The sequence below is a fragment of the Microplitis demolitor genome, chromosome 4 (assembly GCF_026212275.2).
Source record: "Microplitis demolitor isolate Queensland-Clemson2020A chromosome 4, iyMicDemo2.1a, whole genome shotgun sequence".
In the NCBI taxonomy this organism is placed as follows: Eukaryota; Metazoa; Arthropoda; class Insecta; order Hymenoptera; family Braconidae; genus Microplitis; species Microplitis demolitor.
This window is the reverse complement of record NC_068548.1, coordinates 19,608,842-19,634,327: the sequence shown is the minus strand read 5'-3', so window position 1 is coordinate 19,634,327 and position 25,486 is coordinate 19,608,842. Positions and strand designations below refer to the sequence as shown.

The following is a 25,486-nucleotide window of genomic DNA, read 5'->3' as shown; positions in this document are numbered from 1 at the left end:
ATAAAGAAGGGAAAATGGTGGCGTTCGTGTCTTGAGTAAGAGGTTTGGCGGGTAGCCAGCGCGCCGATTGGCCGGTCTCGTTCCCATAGTCGATGGTAGCCGTAGTCGTCCGGTCTAGCATCGGTTGTATTTTTACACGAAAACATTGTTAATCTCGTCATCGTTGCCACAAGTTGTGTCGTCTGTTGTAACTCGTGAGGAAAGATAGCACGTTTATTCACCTTCATTACCAGGTAATTTTTAAAAACTATTTAACTGCTAACTAACTGATAACAATTATATTAACAATCGTCCAGCGGTATCATATATACCGTGCATATATATCTATATCTATATATATCTATATCTATATCTATCTGGACATATATATACATATATATATATATATATATATATGTAAATCTCTACATACATATATGTTTAATATAAAATCGCTGCGAGCCTCGTATTACCGGATAATCATGGCCCGCTCTGTGTAACTCCACACGTGGTCTACGAAAGGTCGTTACCAGACGTATGTAATATTATAAATAGTGCTTAACTTTTGTTAATTCATTAATTGTCGGTGATATTTTTAAATTTCAGGTGTGTATTTTATTTAATTATTAGTTATTTATAAATGTGCGGTGACACTAAATATCAACGGTCCAAGTCAAAAAAAAAAAAAAGTTCCAACTACGGCGTCACTCGGTTGCCATTTTCGCGCCGTGGCGTATGTGCGTGGTTATTCGCAAAGTGGGGGCGCAAGCCACGTTGCTTAAAACTTTAACAGTTATTTAAATAATTATTAACAATTGCAAACAGTATCTTCATTGTTTAATTTTAAATTAAATATTATTGGGGTATAATTTTTATTTGGTTTTTTAATATATTAAAACTGAGTATTACTTTTTTTTTTTGTAATAATATTAGTTTCTTTTTTTTCTATATCGCAAAGGCGACACCATGTTCTATTCCGTGTGTAGAACGATGCGCAGTTGACAATAAGACGCCCTACTAAACACGTGTACCCTTCATACCCCGGGGATATCCTTGCTTAGTAGAGATGCCATTTTATTTACCTCGAGAACGTTACCGACTCACAGTTTTCGGTTCATGAGAGAAAGAAAATAAAACTAGTATAACGAGAGAGAAAGTTCTAATAATCATTGTATGTGTTGTTGCTCGAGTCAAACGGTGGCGCAACCGAATCGAGAAGAGAAAGAATAGAATACGCGTAAAGAAGTAAAGAGAAAAAATAAAGAAAGAAACGTTGAAAAATAAAAGAGCGAGAGAGAAGGACTGTATCGGACCTCCCCATTTGTGTAGCAGCGATGGCGGTGTTGGTGGTGCCGACAAGAACATTCTCCCTTCGTCTTGCACTCCCAGAGCTCTCCCCTCGCGAGTGATATATTTTAAGAATGGAGTAGACTTTTTAAATGCCATGAAAATTAAAAAAAATATGTATAATCAACCGTCAGTTCGTTCGTCGCAGTCCTGGCATCCTTATCAATTAAGTAAATTATCGAAACGCGCATTCATTTTACTCGTAGTGTCTTTATTGTGAATTACAGCTCCATTTTTTTTTTCTAACTTCTCTTGTTTTTATAAATTTTACTGAATTTTAATTTACTACTAATTTTTGTAGTGAATTAATAATGTGGAGTTTTTAAATTTTACTAAACTTTACTTGATTACTAATTTTTTTTTTTTTTTTTTTTTCTTTATAGAGATTAACAATCGACGAAAGATGAGTTCGAGTACTTGTTATAAATGCCACCGAATGGGTCACTTCGCGCGGGAATGCCCCCAGGGTAATACCGGCGGACCAAGAGGAGATCGTGGTGGACGCGGTGACAGAGACGGCGGATTTGTACGAGGCCGTGAAAAGTGCTTCAAGTGTAACCAATTTGGCCACTTTGCCCGTGATTGTAAAGAAGATCAAGAACTCTGTTACCGTTGCAGTGGTGTAGGACACATCGCAAAAGATTGCCAACAGGTAAAAAAATAAATAACAATAAAAAACATCTTCAGCAAATAATCAGATAGCACACTACTGATACTTGGATCTGTTCCAACAGTGATTAGCAACAAAAAAAAAAAGATCACGGAATAATAAAGTATTTTTTTTTTTAATTATTCAGGGACCCGATCTAAACTGTTACATTTGCAACAAACAAGGTCATATGGCCCGTAGTTGCCCAGAGGGTGGCAATGATTCCGGACGTTTTGCTCAGAATTGCTACAACTGCAATAAAGTAGGACACATTGCACGTAATTGTACCGAAGGAGGCGGAAAAATTTGCTACATTTGTGGCAAAAGCGGTCACATAAGCCGTGAATGTGACCAAGATGACAGAAAGTAGGAGACAACAGTAATCACTGGCGCTCGCTTAACGATTGCGATTGGCCGTTTAGCGTGGTGCACAACGCCTACATCGAGAATTGTATCTAGGTAGAGGATAATTCTGTTGAAACAATTTTATAATGTCAGCTACAGTTAAAGCGATTTGATTATGCGTAAATAATAAGTCTTTTTTTTTATATATATACACATTGTTTCGTAGCAATTAATCTCTACTGATGCGTCAAGTCTCGGTTGTCCAATACACCACAATAATCTCCTATTATAATCCCACTCCTAAAATTATTCCTTGACTCCTCAATAAATATTCCTCTCTGTTTCCTTTTTTATTCAAATTCGATTCCCTTTTATAAATTATACCCGGAGTTGTTCTCTTCGTTAAAAAAATAAAAAGAGGCTTAACATTTTTTTTTGACAATGATGCTTCGAAGTTTTTAATTGTTACACCGATCACTTGCGCCTGCGCGCAACGACATGGACACTTATTATTAATATTATAATTATATACTTGTGAGGATGAAGAAAGTTTGATGATGATGATGATAATGATGATGATACTGAAGATTATGGCACTCGAGACGAAAGATAAAATATTTAACTAAAACTAACAACATACAGACACACAACACTAATATTTAAATGTAATAATAATAATAACATACAAAAAAAAAAGAACGAAAGAATACGAACATTTGGTTGATCAAATAACGCGTAGGTATGAATCCTCAACTCCTATTTTTACCTTCAGACTGTCTCGTAATCGCATATAGTTGCGATGCAAGGTGTATGGATTTTTTTTTTCGTGTTGACCACAATTTCAAAGTGAAAAGTTGAAGAAAACGAATGAAAAATTGATGAGATAAAAAAAAAATTACTGATAATTGTATTGTACATTAATTATTATTATTATTATTATTATATCATAAAAAGGTTTTTTTTTTATTGTAAACCGAGAATATTATATTCACGGTCGATCATGAATATTTTTTTGTTTTAATTTAATGGTGATTATATGGTTGGAACATAAAAAAATTTTTTCTTGTATAAAATGAAGACTGAATTGAACAGGCTTTTAATTTTCTTTTTCTTAAGTAAATGAGAGTTACAAATGGGTAAATAGTTGTTGTTATTGATGATTTATATTTCTCTTTCCGATATCCACACATCTTGTATCTGGTCCTCCCTTTCGAGCTCTCCCTAATTTAATCAAAGGTTATTGATTAATAAATAAATATTAATAATTATCATTTCCGCGCCCAAGTAATAATTATTAAATTACGAATTGAAAAAATTTTAATAAAAAAAGAAAAAGTTGAGAGCATTTAAGCTCTGAACGCATACAAGGGAAAATTAGTAGCGTTTGTACGCACAATGCGTGAGGATATAATGATTTTATTTATAAATATTTTTTATTTGCTTTACTGATCAATAATTTTAACATTTTGATAAATATTTTTTTATATAATCTATCAATAAACGGTTACAAAAACCACAATTATATCGTACAACTATTTGTATCTATTAATTAAATTAATAATAATTAGAATCAACAACAAAAAATTAAAATTTTTAAATAAAATATATCTATAAAAATACAAGTCCTCATACATTGAGTTAATACGTTACTAGATATATGTGTATATAATACCGTGTACGTGTATATACATATATGTACACATGCATGTCAACAGGAGCTGTATTTTGTACTGTAAAAAGCTAAGTATACTCTGGTCGTTGCTGGTGACTAATTTAAACGATATTTGTAAATCGCGGACATATTAATTGTATACATAAATTTAAAAAAAAATTATATGATAATTCAGTAATCATTAAAAAATTTTTTTTTCATAAATTGCGTAATTGTAATTATAATTCATCTAGGCTCAGTCATTAGAAATGATTTTGAAGTTAACAGACAATTAACAATTTTTAGATTTTTTTTTCAACGAGTCATTTACATAAAAAAAAAAAAACTAAAAATATGCACATGTAAAAAATTTAAAAAACTACAGGTGTATTTTTTTCAAATATTTTTTTTGTAATTTGTCGTTTTTAAAAAAATCTTAAAATTATTAGTCGGTTAACTTCAGTATCATAGTGAGAAAACTATTTTTTGAGTGTATGAAAAAAAGAAAAAAAAATATGATCAGTAGACGAAAAAAAAATTTATATGACTCAAATGTTTTTATTTATCATAAACACTAGACTAGTGTGATAATTGATAATAAATATATTTGTCCAATAATATTTAATAAAATATATAAACAGTGGGATAATTTGATCGGTCTAGATATGCGTGATAATAAATTTAAAGAAAAACAATGAGTACACGTGATTAAGTAATAAAGTAATTGTTATTTGAGATTAATAGTTAAGATTTTTAAAATCTATAATCAAGTAATTATTTTTGCGTAAATCGTGCAAATGTTTATTTAAAATTTTTCTTTATTATTCGAATAGTAATTTTTAAACGAGTGTATTTTTTAGTTCGTATGAAAATGTGATGGCATAAATTTGTAAATTAATACACGATTTACAAAAACAGTTATAATAATAGTAAGGAAGAAAAATGATGATACATAGTAATGAATATGGAGAATAGACTACACTACAATAATTAACAATTTTCTGATTGTTTTTTCTACAAACCAATTACAAAAAAAAGAAAACTAAAAATATGCACATGTAGAAAATTGAAAATACTGTACGTTTTTTTTTTTAATATTTTTTTTTTTTTATAACTTATCATTTTTAAAAAAATCCAAAAATTATTAAACGTCTACTGACTTCAGTATCAAAAATTTTCACTATAAAATGAAAACAAAAATTTTTTTAGGCCTGGAAAAAATTTCTTGGTATTAAAAAATTTTTCTTTCCTCAAGAAAATTTTTTCTCGCCCCATGAAAATTTTCGTTTTCAATTAATGATACAAGGAATTTATATAATACTGAAATTAGCCATCTAATAATTTTTGGATTTTTTATAGAAGGATAAATAATAAAAAAAAAATATTTTAAAAAATTGCACCTATAGTTTTTAAAATTTTCTACACATGCATACTTAAAATTTTTTTTTTTAAATTAAATTGTTGCAAGAAAAATTAGAAAATTGTTAATTGTCTAGTAACTTCAGGATCATGAATTTATTGAGTCGATTAAGAATTTTTTGTACCGAACTCCAGTCTCCGAAGTAATGATGAAACATAAGACTTAAAATAGTTATACCAGCAGCGACATGTGTATTTATTATCAACAGCCAGGCGTGCCTGAGTTGGTGGAACTGAAGTGTCACGTGTATTTATAATTAAGTAATAGTTGAGATGTCAGGTATCCTGACAAACAATTAATTTTTATATACACTAAACTCTTTGGGACTGAATCCGATTTCAAGCGTTATATCGTGTAGAATTTTTAGTGCGCTAGTGCGTCTGACGAGATTTGGAGGATCAAAAATAATAAGAAGAGATAAATTTTATTTCGTTATTTAATACTGATGTAATAATGATGGTCTTTGATATTAATCCCATTTCTTATACCTAATATTAAAGAATAATTACTTAATTAAAAAGCTATAAATTTAATAATAACACTCTTAGTGATGTTTATGATGATGTAGAACTTATTTTATAAATTTAAATAAAAATTATGGGAGGATGTGAGTTTGTAACATCAATTCTTTTATTATTATTATTATTTTTTTTAATATTCATAAATATGCAGCACAGGTTTTTTACTTACTTACAGAATCTGTTCCATTGATGAATTTGAATAGTCTGCTTTCAGGTCAAGTGTTTGTAGAAATGGAGTTTTAAATTAATCTGACATTTCTATGACAGCGATAAACTTTTACAATTATTATGGCATGCCATATAAAAATAGGTCATTAAGACAACTATGATTTTGTCTATTGACTAAAGAAAACCATAGAAATTATGAGTGATAAGAAAAATTAAGTCCAGTGGCTTCGACCCTCAAAACTTTTGATAAAATCTTTCCTATGTACTATAGATTATATTGATACTTGAGAGGATAAAAGAGGGAAAAAAAAGATAAAATTAAAATACTTGATGTTAAATTTAAAATAATTTTTGAATCGAAAACCAAAACATAATTTTGTATAGTTTTTTTATCTATTATAAATCCTTTTGTATCCCTTTTGCAACATATATCATCAAAAATCCATTATATATTCATATAAATATTAATAACTTGTTTAAAAAAACAATAAATTGTGCAGTCAATTTTAAATTAACCCTGTATTTTTAAATTTCATTGCAAGAGAGATAAATTGTTTACTAATTTAAATAAACTAGCGCTCATTTTATTTTTACATTTAATATCCTAGTAAACAAAAGTACAAACATTTTTTTAACGATTAATTGTAAGTTTTTAAATAATTTTTATCTCTACACAAATCGCGATGCGATGGCTATTAATTTAGTGTAGTCAGCACCTTTTGAATGAGTTTTCTGTTTAAGGATTGTTCTTAGAATATGTGGTATTGGTACATGAATGCGTGTACCAAGTGGGGTTCCATTATCATCAATCAGTACTACGTTATTACTATCAAATTTAGGCACTTTTGGATTTTGTACCTGTCTTAATCCAACTAAAATTCCTTTCTTCATTTCACCTCTGATTGCCACCAAGACACGATCACCTGTACAATAAATATAATTAAAATATTAATTTTACAATACAATTGATTACGAGTTAATTAATTGAATTACTAAATCTGTACCTATGAATCCAATGCCTTTTTTATTGTAAATATGAATACATTTTGGTGGTTTACCTTCAAGCATAGCTCTCTTACCGATATCGCTGTTGTCTACAACTCTTAATCGTGTTAATTTACGTATTTCATTATTTACTGCTGTCATATGAATATTACGGGTAATTGTAAACCCACGTAATGCCATTGTTTATAATTTACTTGTAAAAGTTTACAACAAATTCATTTATTCAATTATTTTTAATTCCTGTCAATAAAAGATGCCAATTAATATAAATTTCATTTATTATTTTTTAAATATTCAATTACAATTTTACGCGGTAATTAGTACCAACTTACCTCAATAATTATTATAAATAATTGAATTTCAATGACAATTGAAACAGATTTTGGAGTACATGAGGTTATCAATGGGTTCTTTATTTGGTCAGCTTTCTTTGAAAAAAAAATTTCGTGTGCGCAGATGTAAATGCGCACTGTTTCTACGCGCATTCATATTAAGCGCGAGTACTTAAAAAATTTAATGGTCTGTTCGGATTCTCCGCTCGGCGCACTGGGGCACTTGCAATATACCCGGGAAAATTTTAATTCATAATTAAATTTAATTAGTAGAAAAAAAGTGAATTACCAACTAAAAAAAAATTGTATTAATTATCAGTGAATTGATTAAAGTGAAATTTAAGTGAAACAAATCGCAGTATTTCAAATCGATCATTGATTGATAGAAATTAATGCTAATTTCGTGTGCGGAAAAAGCGTCAAAGTACCCTGGGTGGCGGGCCCGAACACACCAATAGAAATAAAACAACAAAATATATATAAATAATGAATTATTTTAAATATATATGTATACATATGTAATACTGCGATTTGTTTCACTTAAGTTTCACTTTAACCAATTCACTGATAATTAATACATTTTTTTTTTTTTAGTTGGTAATTCACTTTTTTTCTACTAATTAAATTTAATTATGGATTTAAATTTTCCCGAGTATATTGCAAGTGCCTCAGTGCGCCGAGCGGAGAATCCGAACAGACCATAAAAAATTTCGTGTATATTTTTTAATCAAATTAATATAATTCTCGACGCAAATGAATTTAAATAAAATTATTAAATTTTAATTTCAAATTTCGCGCTAAATTGGCGCTACTGCTCGTTGCTGTATTCAACGTTCAAATTTTCGCTTAAGTGGGGGTAGTCGATGAATCGAAAACACTATTGCTTTGTATCAACTGGCGGTCCAATAGCGTCAGTCAGTATCATCGACAACGGCACTACTAGTCCAGATCCTTCTTTACGTTTAAATAAAAACACAGTTTTGCAGTTAATTCACGGAATCATCCATAAAATTTATTTTTCGAAGTCTATGTTTAATTGACATGTGCAGTGTTTGCAAAATTTAATATGAGCAAAGTGTCTGTGGTGTAGTTAAGTGTCGAGTGTTCAGTGCTAGTGTAAAGTGTTGCTGATGGCTGATGCTGATATCTTCCAAGTTCCTAAGCAAAATCATCTGGCATCGTCTGGTGGGAAATAGCAGTTAAGTGACGATTGTTTAGCTGCAATACACTTGGAGCAATTCAATTCGATTCTCCAAGTGCATTAGGACACCCTTCTGCACATTATTTCCCCACCAAGGTTTGTTCAAACACTTGCGTGTTTTTTTTTTTGAATATTTCAAATATTTCTTTCATATTCTGCCGCCATTCTATTTTGACATACAATTTTAAATTTTTTCTCTATTTTTGATAATTTATTTTTCAAATATTTAAATTTAGTGGGCAAGTAATAAAAATAATTAATAAGAGTGCATTCCGAAAAGTGCTACGGTACAGCTGTTCGCAGCGAATTTTGGAATGCTTTCATAAAGATGTCTACTACAGTTCAATTCAAATATGAGACAGGTGCCGGTTAATCGTCACACGTTATTAGGAATACCAAAATTCCGTCTGAATGAAGCGCTTACCGTCAGTGAAAATCAAAGATGAAGTTAATAAATCCGGCAACAGATTGCAGTGTATGAATCTATTAGGAAGTTGGAAGTTGTCATTATACATTTAAAAAATGGCCTTGATATTCACGAAAATTAAAAGTGCCCAAGTGCCATAGAGACAACTTTAGAATGTTGTAATGATGACGTAACAAAAAAAACAAGAAAAATTTTATTTTGTATCAAAGCCAAATTCTTCTATACTTAAGACGTACAGATGTTGGTCCTCGGAGTCGTCGGAATTTTGTATTCTCTTTTCCGTCAGAAAAAAGTAATTCTATTGACATGTCGTTCTGACTTATTTAATTATTATTTCTAATTTACTTTTTATTATGATTCTGAAGTTAGCCGACGTCTTATAATTTTTGAATTTTTTTTTAGACAACAAATTATAAAAGAAAAAAAATTTGAAAACATTGCACCTACAGTTTTTCAAATTTCCTACATGTGCATATTTTTATTTTTTGTAATTGATTTGTTGAAAAAAAAAAATCTGAAAACCGAAGCAAGTTCTTTTTTTCTCTGTATTTTCTCGAGAAAGATTTAAAGGAAAAGGAACAAGGCCAGGAAATTTATCTCTAGTCTTCTCGAGCATTCGGAACGATAATTAGATCATAATAATACGATACAAAACGAAAAAAAATTATTTTTTACCGTCACGTAATTTCTGGTTTGCTTTTCCCTTAAAAAGTGATACTGTAAAATATAATCAATCTTTTTTCAATTAAGAAAAGGTATCTAGAACAATACACAGTCATAATATACTTCTATTATTTACCAACAATCATTTCTAAATCCGGTCGTTAGTAAATAACCAATAAATATTAAATAACTGTACAAAGTATATAAATCCAGGGTTCTTCATTTCTATCCTTCAGTTAAAATCTGTCATACATCAATCAACAATGCGAATTTTCATGATCCTCACAATCTTCCTAGCAGTCGTGTATTCAAATCACTTGGATAGTAAAGAAAAATTTTTTAAAAAATATCTCGACTCAAGAGCACGATCAGAAAGTCTAGGACGTCTTCTTAATCATATTTTCCATGAATATTTCACCGGCTGCATTGTAATTACGATATTCGACGATAAAGTAAATACCAACTATCCAGGATTAGTGAATAATTTAAATGGAGATTTATCAGACGTTTCATTCGTTCGTAGCCATTTAAATAATACTCTAGATCAATCACCTCTAAAATGTCAAAATAAATGCTATCATTACTTGATGTTTTTGAATAATATTTATGATATAAGTAATGTTTTATCTAAAAAATCAACAAACAAAGTGGTAATTGTGTCGCAATCAACACCGTGGATCGTAAAAGAATTTTTAAAAAGTATTTCATCTAGATCTTACACTAATTTACTAGTAATAACTCACAGCATGAGCGAAAGGACAGAGGTAATGCTGAATAATCTCAAATTAATGTCTCAATCCGGGTCAAAAAAATGACTTGACTTCGACTTAATCAACTCGATTTTGTCTGCTATAATTTTTTTGACTCGCATTTGACTCAATTAACTTGATTTTGGCTACGCTTACTTTTTTAACTCCACACGGGAAAAAAATAGATGGTGCAACAGGATTTTTCTTGTGGAATCAATAGAATAATGAACAAGTTTCAAAAAATTTTAATTTTGAACGAAAATTCCAACGGTGAAAAAAGAAATTAACTTTGAAAAAAAATTTTAATTTTTTTCCAAACTGAATTTTTTTTTAAATTTTTAAATTTTATTATACGGACAAAAAAAATTAGTACATAAAACTTGTTCCTTATTCTATTGAATCCACAGGATTTTTTCCTGTTGCAGCTCCTATTTTTTTTTCCGTGCAATATGACTTTTTTAATTTAAAAATTTAAGTCAATTAAGTCAAATCCAAGTCCAACTTGGCTTGAATATGACTGCGTTGGGGTAAATCAGTTTTTGTAAGCCAACTTATTCAAAAGCAAGTCAAAACCAAATGAGTTCTCATATTTTAAATTATTTTTTTTCATTTACTAAAAAAATAAATTTGAACTTGACGTGCTTTTGTCTTACTAGACTCCCAAGTAGCACAGAGACAACTTTAGGATGTCACTTTATCTTTTAAATATATTATATATATTTAAAAAATATTTTTCGGTGACATCAATTTCTGATCATTTTGTCAACACTTTGGTGTCTTATCCAGGTCAAAAGGCAGCCTGAAAACTGACATCTTATAGATGTTACAAAGTGAATTTTTAAAATTACGCCAAAATCAAGTTATGTTTTTCACCCGATAAATTTATTGAATTACCTTTAACTTTTTGTTATTAAATATATTTAAGTAGCAAGGTTCATATTTATTGTATACCCATAAACTTTATGTCGACGGAAGCGGTGCAAGTCTTCCATTTCTCTTGACTTCATGGATTGGAGATCATATGACACAAAAGGCAATCGATCTCTTTCCCAAGAAACTCAGCGGCGGTTTCAAGGGCCACAGATTACTCATTGCGACCGCCCACCAGCCTCCTTTTGCCATTAGAACGTAAGTTATTTATCATCAATCAAACACAAGAGTATGTACTTATTGTATTTCTTTACAATACTTATAAATTATTGAATCACCATCGTCATTCTATTATTAACAAGTATCATATTGATTTAGGAATGTAATAACTGGGAGTAAAATCGATTGGGACGGAATCGACATACGTATGATACAATTGCTCAGCAAAACTTTGAATTTTACCGCCGACTTTCGTGATCCCGTTACAATTAACAGGTTTACATTTACATAAACAACAACTCATTCAACTTATTATTTTTATCTACATGTTTATTTATACATTAGCTCGTCTATTGACATTTATCATCCAATCAATTAATTATAATTTATGATGTCTAGTCCAGTTTACGCTGCCACAACGGATGTTATCACCGGAAAAGCATCTGTAGCAGCCGGCGGTATTTACAAAACAACCAATATTACATCAGTCTTAGATACATCCGTGTCTCACATGGAAGATTGCGCTGCATTTATTTCTTCATCATCGTTAGCATTGCCCAAGTATCGAGCTGTCATGGGACCCTTTCAACCAGGTGTCTGGGTTCTCATATGCATTGTTTACTTTATTGCCATTATCCCATTGACAATCAACACTGATTACAGTCTGAGCTCATTGATAACTCGTCCTAGCAGATTTATACACATGTTTTGGTTTGTTTTCAGTACATTTACCAACAGTTTTGTTGTTAAGAATCCTTTGACTACTAATGGATTTGCTAAAAATTCGACGGCTCTTCTTATTGGTACAAAAATAAATTCAATTATTTTTTTATTTCATCATATAATTTTCAAGGACGGACTTTCAACAATTTTAGCAGGGTCAAAAAAAACGCCTGTGGAAATTATCAACATTTACTTCCTGATTGCAATTTTTTATTTTCCATTGAAATAACATGGGGAATTTTTTTTAATTTTGGAATTTCATAACTTACTAACGAAAATGTATATCGGAAATATCAATGCTTATATTTGTATAAAATTAAATGCTCTACAAAAAAAGTCTCTTATCATTTTTTAATAAATTGAGTATTTGAAAAGTTATTCGGGGTCAAAGTTGAATTTATAGAATTTTTATGATTTTTCGACTTTTCTGGAGAAACTATCAAACTTATGACAAAATGTCATAGAATCTTTTTTGTAGACCGTTTCATTTCCAACAAATTATCTATCAAAAATTTTTCAAAATTTCTAAATGTTTTTCAGTTATTCGCATTTAAAAGCAATAAGCTCCAAAAGTCGTATTACGGCTGATTTCAATTATAATGCAAATAACTGAAGAGTATTCAGAAATTTTGAAAAGTTTTCAAATGAAAATTTGTTGGAAATAAAACGGTCTTCAAAAAAGGTCCTATGACATTTTGTGATAAGTCTGATAGTTTCACAAGAAAAGTCGAAAAATATTAAAAATTCTATAAATTCAACTTTGACCTCAAATAACTTTTGAAATACTGAATTTTTCAAAAAATGATGTCTTTTTTTGTAGAGCATTTAATTCTCTACAAAATTATGTATTGATCTTGCCGGTATACATATTCGTCGGTGAGTTATAAAATTCCAAATTTTTTAAATTTTTTTCCATGTTATTTAAACCGGAAATGACAAATCGTAATCAAGAAGTATTCACTGTTGATATTAATAGCTTTAATTTCCACAGGCGTTTTTTTCTTACCCTACGAAAACTTTTGAAAACGAGTCTGTGAAAAAGAAAAAAATTGATTTTTTGAATCAATCTAATAAATATATGATATACTTTCAATAAGGTGTTTACTGGGCATTTACAATAATTATTACATCTTGTTACACTGGATCAATAATGGCATTTATTACAGTACCAATGTTTCCAGAATCAATAGATACTATTGATCAACTTATAAATGAAGGTTACGATGTTGCAACTTTAGGTAGCAATTAAAAATTTCATAGCTCTTTAATTTCTTGTTTCAAAATTAATCAAAACCGATTAATAATTATTACTTAGACCATGATGGTTGGGAAAAATGGTTCAATTGGACAACAATTGAAGATCCAGTTGCCGTTAAATTATTGAAATCTCTCGAATATGTACCAACAGTTACCGAAGGAGTAAAAAATGCAAGTAATTCGTTCTTTTGGTCTTACACATTTCTCGGGTCTAAAATTGTTCTTGACTATCACGTACAGGCAGAATATACTCCCAAGTAATTTGAGTAATAAGAGATTGGAAATATTGATAGCTTAACAAGATCATTATTTATGACTTTAATTGCAGCTGGTCGACGAGAAGATCAGCTATGCATATCAGCAAAGAATGTTTGGTGAACTTTGGAGTTACTTTGGTATTACCCAAGGACTCAGTATACACTCATCCTTTTAATACGGTAATAATGCGAGTCCGACAATCTGGTTTGAGTCAGAAAATAATACGTGATGTTGAATGGGATATTCAGAGAACAGCCGAAGGAACTCGACTTCCAGTAAATATGTTTTCTACTTATTACTTATTATTTTATATTTAAAAAATAAATTTATGTAATAATAAAGTTGTTATGAAATTATAATAAAGATCTCAGAAGATTATAAACGACGAAAAGTAATTATAGAAGAGAGACAACTTGCTCTGGATGACACGCAGGGAATGTTCCTCGTTCTTGGAGCAGGAATCCTCATTGCTAGTCTAGTACTTTTAATTGAGTGCTGTGTTGATGGTTTTAAAAAAAAAGACACTGTTGCTGATACCACAACTTTTACGTCACTCGCTACTACACCACGTATGAGTTTTCTGACAGTTCCAAAGCCTTGGGATATTGAAAGTTCAAACTGCCCGCCGAGACCTCGAAGATTCATGAGAGGTAGCATTTAGATAAAAGTTAAAAATTTATTATTACAACAAATCAAGTGGACTGGTATTTTTTATTAACTTTATACCTTTCATTACTTGTCAATATGTTCTTTCCCTATCTATATATTTATTTATGTTTAAAATAACTCTTATGTCAGTCATATTGTGGGAAGATTTAAATAACTTTTCATCTTGGTATTAAAAGTATGGAAATGTGGTTTACTGTTGACCTTTTATGTCATCATACTAATATTAGTTTTCAAAGGAAAATTATTTAAAATTTTTTTGTTTACTTGAATTATATTTATTTTTTTCGCGTCTATTATCTAATAATAATTGGCCATTAAAAATTTAATACTTTTATTTTTTGTATGAAAAATTAAATTTAAAAAAAAAAGGAAATAAATTTTAAAAATTCAGAAAAATATCTTTTTAATTTTAGAAAAAACGTTCATTTTTTTAAAAGTAAGTTTCTATTTTTTATTTTAAATTACCTAAAAAATCGCAATTAAAATATTTCTATAATTTTTAAAAATTACTAAAAAAAAATTTTAAAACTAAACTGCAATGAAAAAATATTTTAATACCAATAAAAAGTATTTAAAAAACATAATCAGGTAGCATAGAAAATAAATAAAAATATTTCGTAAATAAAATTACATTTTATAGTCAATAAAACCAAAGTAAAATAAAATAACTGCCCAGTAAATTTTTATGATCGTTAATTTTTTATGCAGTGCAGCAGTTGTCTAACGATCAAATCATTTAGAAAAGTTAGCTGATAAATTTTATTGTTTTTAACTCAATTTAATGCCACCGCATATCCGTAAATTTTTTATTCATTTCTCAATAATTAATTTTTACAAAACAATAAAATAATTTACTCTCAAAATTGAGCAGATTTTCAAATATTTATATTAATCTGTAAAAAAGTACCATAGTTCTGTAATTTATTTAACCATAAATAATACGATTCTTAAACTTTCTACTATTTTATCCACAATTACATTTAAATGCAACCCAATACAACTGATGTGTCAAAGACATTCTTAATAATAATTATTTTTCCAAGAAATTAAAGTTAATATTAATAAAATAAAATGTCAGAATGACATTTATTTATTTTAGCATTAACGGAAATAAAAATAAATTTATCTATACTCGAAGGTAATAATATTTATCTAACATTAAAGGGAAGGGAAATAATAAAGGAAGTTTATTATCATATAAAAGAGGTAAAAATATCAACTAAATAATAACCACATTTTTTATTTATTTATTAATTAATTATTTTATTTATTTAAATACACTTTAAAAAATTTACGGAGTGAGCGCGGATTAAATCCGGAGTAAATGCGGAGTGGATTTAATCTCCTCGGAGTAAAATTAACTCCAAAGGGAAATATATTTTTATATTTAAACTCCAGATACGAGTAAATGTGGATTCAAATAAAATCCAGTAATTTTTTTTCGAACTCTGGAACTCCGAGTAAAATCCGAATTCACTCCGAAATTTTTACAGTCTAATTAATTTATTATTCGAATTATTTTAGCAGACCTTAAAGTGTTGAGTTAGTCATCCGGATTCACACGCACTTGATACATGTGTTATTTTTATAATAAAAACCACAATGATTCCTCATCGTTTTATGTCCTTGTCACAATTCTCATAAGCCGCTGGGAAAGTAATGAAAGATGCATCAAAGATATTTTAAAAAGTGCATTTATGTGCGTGTGACAGCAATTACCAGGTCTACATTTCACTTTCAATTATCATTCCTATGTTTTATTTATAACAATAACACTTTTAAGACAGCTTATGTCAAGTAGAACTGCCGATAACATACAAAGACATCCGTAATCCAGGATAATAGCTGACCACAAGGTAAATGCTATGCTGAATGTCAGGGTAACTAGATTCAGTTATTTATATTTTTTATATTTCCATCATACACTTATAATTACTGGTATCTCTTCATCTCTTCGACACATTGGATGTCCTCGAGGCGGGTCTGCTAGTGTCCTCCGAACAGGATTTTTTATCCAAACTTACGAGACATTAACAATAAAATTATATAAATAATATTTATCTGATATATTTATATGTAAATAAGAATTTGAGCTAAACCAACTTACCCATTACTTTTAGAAGAACTTCTTTTAAACATAGCACTTAATTTTTTCTTCAAATTTTTCTTCTCGACTTTAGTTTCATCTATACTTGCTTCTGATCCCGAAGTCTAAATAAAAATATATAAATAAATCATCAAATTCCACGCATAGAGCGGTGCAGGCGGTGTAATTTTGCGGTGTTAAAATACTGGTGTTAAGTCGGTGTAAAAAAATTCCACGTATAGAAATTAGAATAAAAAATGCATTACATATAAAAAAATATAAAAATTTAATGGATATTATCTGAAGGACATTTAAATTTTGCTATGTACTTATTTAAATACTTATTTATGTTATATGTAATTTATTTAAAAATTACAAAATTTTACGCCCACTATTTCAATCACCAATAATTTAATTAATTAATAAAAACTTTGTTTAACTGTAGTGATCGAGTAAGTAAAAATATTGACAAAGTTAAATATTTTAACACCTGGAAATTTTTTTAACACCGGTAAAGAATAATTATACTGGCGGCGGTGTTATTTTAATACCAAATTTAGTATTGAAATTTAACACCGAAAATTTTAACACCTACACGGCCTGGACTTACCCCGTTTTTTTTTTTTTACAGTATTTATAACGACAAAAATTATTTTTATTAATTTAATTACCTGTATAGAAAAATCAAAAGAACTGTTGGGGTCATCAACACTCGCAGACTTAGTCAGTTTGGTTGTTATTTTTCTAATTATATTTTTATTATATTTTTTATCCCGCTGAATCATTTCGCTCTTCGTTGATCCTCCAGACAGCCGGCTAAAAATATCATTTATTTTATTTATATCACAAAAAAAATATTTAATATATAAACACCCGGATACATTTACCTGTCAATACTCGAGTCTCTTTGAAGACTAAAATGTCGAGTATCAACTTCCGAATCTAATGACTGTATGCTCGAAACGTTGCTATCAGTTCCCCAAATCGATTGGTCGTTTTTCCCAGAGGTCTGTTCTAAAGATAAACTCTTACGCTTGAGAGTCGGTTTGGAGCGAGTTGACGTCGAAGAGCCGCGTCCGCTGTCATCATCAATAGAGCTAGATCTAAAATTTAATTCACATTTATTATTTTTTATAGATTCAACCAGCTGAATAAATAAATAAGTAATACCTCTTAGTGAGTTTTTTCTTCGATGAAACATCACTTCCAGCCAATACCTTCTTCGATTCTTGTAATTCTTTAGCTACTTCCATTAATTTACTGATCGTGTACTCAAGTTTTTCTGTCTTGCCGCTCAAATTTATCGTAGCTAAAAAGAACATTAATCCACTCATCAATAATTCAATCGCAGATCAATAATTCCTCTACTACATCAACTTATAAAAAAGTGAAACCTTTAATGTCTTCTTTAGACTCGAGCATCGGTGAAGATTCGCGTGACTTTGGTCCCTTGGTTCTTCTTGGCGGTGTCGGAGTATAATTATCCGGAGTTTTAGCGGCATCAATTTTGCCACTGAGCTCCGGGAACAGTTTCATCAAATCATCGACTTGTCTCAACAAAATATTCATATTTTTCGCTTCTATTTGCTCCATACGTCTTTTACTCATAATCAAATCTTTAAGTTCCTCTCTTTCTCTCTCGTGTCTCTCCTTCTCGCGTCTCATTTTCTCGTTACTTGTCCTAAGCTTCGCGTGGGCATCCCTCAGCTCCAGAAGGTCACATTGCAACTACACCAGTAAATAAACATCAAAAGTGACACAATAATTACAACTCCAAGCGTTAAATGAATTGATTGATAAAAAAATAATAATGACAATAAAGTAAATAATGAACCTCGATCAATTTCTTCTTGTTCTCGTCCTTCTCTTCATCGAATATCTTCTTCATTTGATCCTGGCGACGCTTGTTCTCCAGACGCTCCTTGTCACGCTCCCGCTCGACCTTTAACGAGAGACGAGTTGATAAATGTACGCCCACATGCAGACATACTCGGGCACTATCCACAACCCGATCCAACAACAAAGCTTCCAATACGATACGTACTATTTATACTTTTATTATTATTACTCTTGTTGGAGTTGTTGTTACCGTAGTTATTACTGTTGCTTTTGTTGTTTTAACAAACCTCACTACACGTTACTTGTTACTTACCTCGTACAATGTCTGGCGTAAATCCCTGGCAAGAGTTGCGGTCTCTTGTAACAGCCTCTGTTGTTCTTCTCGCTCTTTCTGCCAGGCAAGCTCGATCCGTGCCTTCAAACCTGGAATCTTGGTTCTACCGCTTGCTAAAATTCGCTCCTCCTCCAGCTGTAACTCAATATTTACTTATCATTTTTAAATATTTATTACAACAAAGCTAAATTATTTATTTTGCATTAAAAACTATTACCCATTCATTTAATATTTCATTTTGAATTTTTTTACCGCATGATTACTTAATTATAAATTTAATAATGATGATAATAATAATGAATGCTACCTCATTTATTCTTGACTGCATTTCAGACATTTTAATCTGCCAGCCAGATCGCTCAGACACTAATTCAGTCTTGAGCTTTGAAGCTTCCAATTTACTTTCTGATAGCTCGTCTTCCATCATACTGATCTGCTGCTCCAATGTAGAGACATTTGTACCGGTCGACTCTTCGTCCTGTCGATAATAAATAAAAATACTTATAATGCGACAATTAATACATTTATTTACTGCTAAATAAATAAATAATAAATAGAGAATGACACAGAGGGAAGTGACCTCATCTGATTTCCCAGTTGATGTCGTAGACGGTCGTCGTTGACGAGTTGCCTTGAGCTCGGCGATAGTCTTCTGCGCGCCTTCCATCATGTGCTTGTAAGTGTCCCTTTCACGTTTATAACGCGACAATTGATTTTGTATTGACTGTATTTCGTCATTTATTGCTTTTATTCTGTGCTCATAACGCATTTTGCACTGTGCAAGATCTGTCTTTCGAGCCTTCTCCGCGTCGGCGAGCAAACTCTTGGTCTTTCGTAACTCGGCGTCGAGCGCTGAAGTGTCGGCTGATAAATTTCGTTGAAACTTATTCACGGCATTGTAATCATTTAATTTACTTGTCAAGTCATCGTTCTGAAACATTTTGTTTTTTATTTTTTTACTATTTATATAAATGCACGTTATTGTTATTATTATAATAATTACTATAAGTACTCACTATTCTTCTTACGTCCTCTAATTGAATTCTCAAAGATTCATTTTCTTTTACTATCCGACTAACTTCTTCTTTGGATTCTTCTAATTGTCCATTATTTGTCGACGACCTCTCACGTTCTCGGAGCATTTCCTGAAGTTACATGTTAACAACAACTTAATTAATAAATTATTTATTTAGCCAGTATTATTATTTTACTTAAGACCATTCTCAGACAGTGTCCCCACTTTTTAAAAATGTTCAATGACTTTCGACTGTCAAGTATTTAAATTTTATAAATTAATTTAAAAAAAAATTAAAGCAATAATAAAAAAAAGGACAATGTACACAGAAAAAAAAAATTGCGGTGCAAAAAATTTTTACTTGTTCCAAAAAATTTTTCGTACTGTAAAAACTAAATATTTCTTGAAGCGAGAAAAAAAAAAACATTTTGAACCAAGAAATTTTTTTTTCTGTGTCGTTGCATTTTCACTGAGATATAGATTTTTAAAAATTACTTACAATTGACATCAATTAGGATTCAAACGAAATTTGGAAAATAAATTTCAATAAAATCATGTCAATTTTAAATTTCGAATTTTCAAATTTGTAGGCTCAAATTTATTCAACAAATTTTAACTCCTAATTGATAACAATTGTAAATAATTTTTTTTAAATTCTACATCTCGGCGAAATTGTCCTTTTTTCAATTAATACTTAAAATTTTTTTTAATTAATTGATAAAATTTTGATACTTATGACAGTTGAGTCATTGAAAATTTTTAAAAAGAGAACACTATCTGAAAATGACGGTAATATTTAATTACGTACCTCCAATCGAGATTTTTCTTTCGTCCAAGAGATTTCTTTAAGGCGATTTGCTTCCTCGAGATATCTTACTCGTTCGACAGTATTTTCTAATTGATTTTTATAGTCTACCAATTGACTAAAATAAATAAAAAATGTTTTTTAAAAATTACCATCCCAAGTTTACTGAACTCCACCATATATTTTGCAAAACAATTTATTGTTTACCTATTTAAAATCTCAACTTGATTCTCCAGCTGTCGTTTCGCATCTTGCAAAGCTGCATGTTTCGTATGCAAGTCATCAAATAACTCCTGACCTTTTTTAATCTCTTCTTCTAAGACTGCAACCCGAAAACAAATGTCACAATAAACTAAAAGCTTGACACAAGGTAAAATATATAAAAAAATAAATAAATAAAAAAAGCACAAACTTGTAATTTTTTCAGTGTACGTTTGCTTAAGCTCAGTCATTTTTTTAGCATTAGCACCAGCTTTCTCCAAAGCTGAAATTTTTTTCTTCAAATTACTGAGTTCATTGTCTTTAGCCAGTTTATCTTCTTCAAGCTGTGTTTTAAATTTATCTCTCTCTTTCTTAACTTCGGCTAATTCAGCGGTCGCTTTGGCCACTTTCATTGACGTTGAAGATTTAATAGTTTCAAATTCCGTTTTCAATTTCTTTAACTCACTTTCTACTAATGACTTTGATTGCTCCAGCTGAATAAAAGTTTAAAAAAAGAAATTTTAAAGGTCAGTTAAAAAATAAAAATTTAATTATTATCAATTGAAAAATAAAAATTTTTTTTTTTTAATTCTTATTAAATATTAAAAATTATAATAATAAATTACTTTGGCAGCATTCTTTAACATTCGACTTTCTTTTTCAGTTGACGTTGTTAAATCGTCTTGTAACTTCTTACATCGTTCTCTCTCAGTATTTAATTCTTTTCTTAATTCATTTACAGTTACTTCCATCTTAGCGTTATTTTTCTCCGATGACGTTGCTGTTTCTAAATCCTTTTTCAACTGTAAAACTTCATTATAAACCTTAAGCTTTTCGGCAGACAGTGATAGTAATTTTGATTTAAGTTTCTCTTTTTCATCTTGTAATTTTAATTTCTCCGCATCCCAAATTTTACGATCTGACTCTCTGCCCGCTGTCATTTCGTTTAATTTTTTTCTCACTAAAAACATTAAATCCCATCATTACCCTCATTTACTTCATACTCAAAATCACCTAATTAATTTTTAAAATTTAAAAAACTCACAACTTTGTGGGTCACTTTTAGTTTCCGATTTATTTAATTCTTTCTCTTTGGCTAAATCGCGCAACGCATTATCTAATTTCTGTTGCAATAGTTCATTTTCTTTTACTAATTTATCGAGTTTTAACGAACTGTCATGTCCTCTTGCAGAAGGTGAATCGATACATAGATTAATTATGTCACCAAAAACAGTATAAACTTCTCCTAGAAAAAAAAGAATAAAATTTGTTTGTCATCACAATATTAAAAAAAAAAAATATTAAATTAATACCTAATTCTTTTTCCACGTCCTCCAGCATCTTTCGTAACTGTACTTTAGATGGATGGTCATTGGACTTAGACCCTCTGTTTTTAAATTCACCGCCGAGTTTTTTGAGGACCTCTTCAACTTTTCTGATCTAAAATAAAACAAATCATTTTCTAATTAAGGTAAAGGGCCTTGTTTCTGACACTTTAAGAGTGACAACTGAGGTTATTCTACAAGAACTAATTTAAAATTCTATTTTAAGAAACAGTAGTTAATATCCCTGATTTAAAAAAATTATTTGAAATGATTCGAAACAATTTGAAATGATTTAAAATAATTTGAATCGACTAATATATAGATATACACTTAGCAGGATTAAATCATTATTCTTAATAAGGATAATAAACAAGTTTTGAATTTTTAAATAAGGACATGAGTGAAAAATAATTATTTAGAGCTTATTAATAATTTAAATTAATTTTTCAAAAAGTTTGAAGACCTAGTTTCTAACACTTGGGAATTCTCAGACATTTCCTCTCACTTTTTAAAAATTTTCAATTGTCATAAGCGTATCACAATTTTATCAATTAATTAAAAAAAAAAAATTACTTTTATTTGATGTCAATTAGGAGTTAGACAAAATTTTTTGAATAAATTTTAGCCTAAAAAGACAGTATCAATAACTGGGCCCTTCATTTTAATGATACAAATTAAAAAGAATCGATAAAATTAATAAAGACATAAAACCTCATCGTGTTTGTTTTCTAATTCACTTTTTTCGGCCTCTAACTGCTCAGTCTTGCGCTCCAGCTTTCGTAATTTGAAGGAAAGAATTCGGCAGTTTTTATTTGACTGCTCTAGAGTCTTCCTCAACCCCGTGTACTCGTCGGCTTGTTCTTCTCTACAATATTAATAGCAGCGATTTGTTAAAAAAAAACGAAAGTAATTACTTAAAATGATTTGTGGAGGTAATAAATATAAATATCAATAAAACGTTTTTTTTTTTTTTTTTTGAAAAGTAAAAGTATAAAAATAACCTAAAGTTATCCTGCATCTCATAAATTTCCTCTTCCAATTCCCGTATTTCTTTCTTCATGTCCTCATTCTCATCCATAAGACTCTCGCAAAGAGTTTCTGCGGCCTTGAGCTTCGACTTGAGCTCCTCAGTGGCCTTTTCTCTCTCGCTCTTGCCACCTTTAGATTCACTGCCTTTTTCAATATTTTTAAGCCGCGCAAGGAGAGTCATCTTTTCCTCATTCAAGGCTACATAAATAAACAAAAAAATGTATATACAATTTATCATTTTCATAATAATTTTCATCATTTAATTTTGAATTAAATTAATACTTAATTTCAAACCTTCATTCTTTGATTGCAGTTCTTGAAGTGATTTTTGTAGCCTCGACATTTCAGTACTCTTTGGCGTTTTAGCAGAATCCATAGTCGCTAGTCTTCGTAAGAGTATTTCACTTTTTTCCCTTTCAACCCTCTCGCATCGTGCCTTCATATCACTTAGCTGAGCCTTGAGACTTTCCAATTCGTTTATTTCACGACTATTATTATTATCTTTACTATTTTTATCTAAATCCCTTTTAAAGTCCGCCTTTCTCACCTAGATATCCAACATTAATAATAATAAATCATAATCTATTTCTACATTAATAATAATTATTAATAATTAAACATCACTCGTTAATAATAAATAATCATTACAGTCGGCTACCCGCCATAAGCTTGCCTGTTATAAGCCGCTTCCCCTCAATCAGCAGGAACTGAGTCCAAACAGTCCCCACTTAACCACTTTTTTGAATTTCGTACCAGACATCCCGTTATAAGCCTTCGTTAAAATTCTCTAAATTATAAACTAACAATAGGAACAAAATATCAAAATTAATGATGAAAATTTACTATCGATCTTTCGCGGATAATAATTTAATCAATATTAAGTAAAATATAATTTATTGTTGATAATAGTAATCATTAATTACAATTAAAGCTTCTGTTACAATTTAAAAGTTTTATTGAGCATTATGTTGATCAATAACAATTATTATTATTATTACTGTAATTAATATCGTTGTCATTGTAATTTTTTCCATTAAAATAATTATTAGTGTAAAAAGATAAGTATTTATTTTAACGTTATAAGCACTAGAAAAATCGGGACACTGACGTATGTAACAAACCGTAAATATGACGTTTGAAATCCCATAAAATAAAGCAGGCTTATAACGAGTAGTCGAGAACAAAACTAAACACACGGTAGTGGGAGATTGAAATTTCAAGAAAAATTTCTCCTATGTCTTCTAGACCAGGCTTATGACGGATAGTCGACTGTATTATGAAATAAAAAAAAAATAGTAACCATAAGAAACTACATAAAATCACCTACTTTTAGCTCTACTTCTACGGGGTGTGCAAACAATTAATAAATTAAATATCGAGACACACCTGAATAATAAACTCTACATCGTTTTCAGAATTACTAGAAGTCTTATCAATGACCTGCTTGATCTGGAGCTTCGCGGGTTGCCGGTCGTTGTTCTGGAGCGCCGTCTCATCAATGGAGTGACGTCGAAATGTGTAGCTGTCGGCTTTGCTCCCGGTGAAGCTTTTAGGTCGCGTTGGCTGCTTGTCCGACTCCCAGGTCGGATTGGAGGACTCGACCAGACTGGGAAGATCCATTGCCGAGCTCCATTCTGCTGACACTGACGTTGTCGCTGGAGTTTTTGATTGATTTTCGTCTTTTATTAAATTTGACGTCGATGCCCAAGTTCTTCTAGACTCGGGACTTTCACTTGATCTATTTGGTGACGGTTCCCATCGTGACAAACTTGGTGTCGATGATGTATCTGTTTTTAAACTTGTTCTTTTTCCAGAGTGATCTTTGTAATCTCTGAATTTTTTTATCAAAATTTATCAGTTATTTTTTATGTTTACAATCATGCACTGTAAAAAATTTACAGAGTAAACGCGAATTAAATTTTGAGTGAATGTGAATCTAAATAAAATCACTTCGCTGAAAAATAATTTCCTAATTTATCCCATATGCGAAGTGAATTTTTTAAAAACTCCGGTACTGGATTTTATTCAAATCCAAATTTATTCAAAATTTTTTACAGTAAAAGTTAAAAATAGTAAATATATATATTTTTATTAAATTAATAAACACCTGAGACATCTTTTGCAGCGAGTTGGCCATCGTACATGTGGATGGAAACCAAGTGGACACATAGAATCCCCCTTAACGCTCCCAAACGAATGATGCATTTTTATTTTAAATATTTAACTTATTATTGAATAATTATAATAATAATAATACCTATTATTATTATTAGTATTATTATTATTATTATTATTATTATTATTATTATTATTATTATTATTATTATTATTATTATTATTATTAATAATTCCAATTAATTGAATAATTGCAATCAGACTGCACAAACTCGCCATTGATT

The 25,486-nt window shown here is 29.9% G+C and overlaps 4 protein-coding genes across 8 annotated transcripts; 2 read left to right on the top strand and 2 right to left on the bottom strand.

Moving 5' to 3' along the window:
- The first annotated feature begins 64 nt into the window (after nt 1–64).
- On the top strand, nt 65–6,016 carry LOC103568184 (CCHC-type zinc finger nucleic acid binding protein). Of its 4 annotated transcripts, none has more exons than XM_008544924.2 (3): nt 65–233; nt 1,710–1,978; nt 2,124–6,016. In XM_008544924.2, exons 2-3 carry the CDS (start codon nt 1,730–1,732, stop codon nt 2,343–2,345), a joined length of 471 nt encoding a protein of 156 aa, XP_008543146.1. In that variant the 5' UTR covers nt 65–233; nt 1,710–1,729; the 3' UTR covers nt 2,346–6,016. The 4 variants fall into 4 exon arrangements, with proteins under 4 accessions (XP_008543146.1, XP_008543147.1, XP_053594504.1 ...); XM_008544925.3 differs by lacking the exon at nt 65–233 and adding an exon at nt 474–585; XM_053738529.1 differs by lacking the exon at nt 65–233 and adding an exon at nt 748–842.
- On the top strand, nt 3,842–14,445 carry LOC103568348 (ionotropic receptor 21a; the record flags this gene model as incomplete). Its single annotated transcript, XM_053737942.1, has 9 exons — nt 3,842–3,889; nt 9,945–10,488; nt 11,393–11,585; nt 11,706–11,822; nt 11,946–12,349; nt 13,367–13,507; nt 13,585–13,783; nt 13,855–14,059; nt 14,149–14,445. Coding segments are annotated over 9 exons (2,148 nt in total), but the record flags the coding sequence as incomplete, so codon positions are not given.
- LOC103568185 (39S ribosomal protein L14, mitochondrial) lies at nt 6,581–7,533 on the bottom strand. The gene is made up of 3 exons (XM_008544926.3): nt 7,418–7,533; nt 7,085–7,325; nt 6,581–7,003 (listed from the first exon to the last, which is right to left on the bottom strand). Exons 2-3 carry the CDS (start codon nt 7,263–7,265, stop codon nt 6,750–6,752), a joined length of 435 nt encoding a protein of 144 aa, XP_008543148.1. The 5' UTR covers nt 7,266–7,325; nt 7,418–7,533; the 3' UTR covers nt 6,581–6,749.
- Nucleotides 14,446–15,700: 1,255 nt separating the features above from the next.
- Nucleotides 15,701–25,361, bottom strand: LOC103568186 (trichohyalin). Of its 2 annotated transcripts, none has more exons than XM_053738527.1 (22): nt 25,195–25,361; nt 24,474–24,918; nt 23,382–23,634; nt 23,060–23,285; nt 22,770–22,923; nt 22,047–22,173; nt 21,779–21,979; nt 21,360–21,694; nt 20,945–21,227; nt 20,740–20,854; nt 20,536–20,650; nt 19,729–19,857; nt 19,293–19,643; nt 19,020–19,190; nt 18,692–18,847; nt 18,374–18,481; nt 17,934–18,267; nt 17,710–17,848; nt 17,427–17,642; nt 17,211–17,355; nt 16,561–16,664; nt 15,701–16,472 (listed from the first exon to the last, which is right to left on the bottom strand). In XM_053738527.1, the coding sequence occupies exons 1-22, from the start codon at nt 25,290–25,292 to the stop codon at nt 16,400–16,402; spliced, it is 4,278 nt and encodes a 1,425-aa protein (XP_053594502.1). In that variant the 5' UTR covers nt 25,293–25,361; the 3' UTR covers nt 15,701–16,399. The 2 variants fall into 2 exon arrangements, with proteins under 2 accessions (XP_053594502.1, XP_053594503.1); XM_053738528.1 differs by having other exon boundaries at nt 24,528–24,918.
- Between the last annotated feature and the right edge of the window lie 125 nt (nt 25,362–25,486).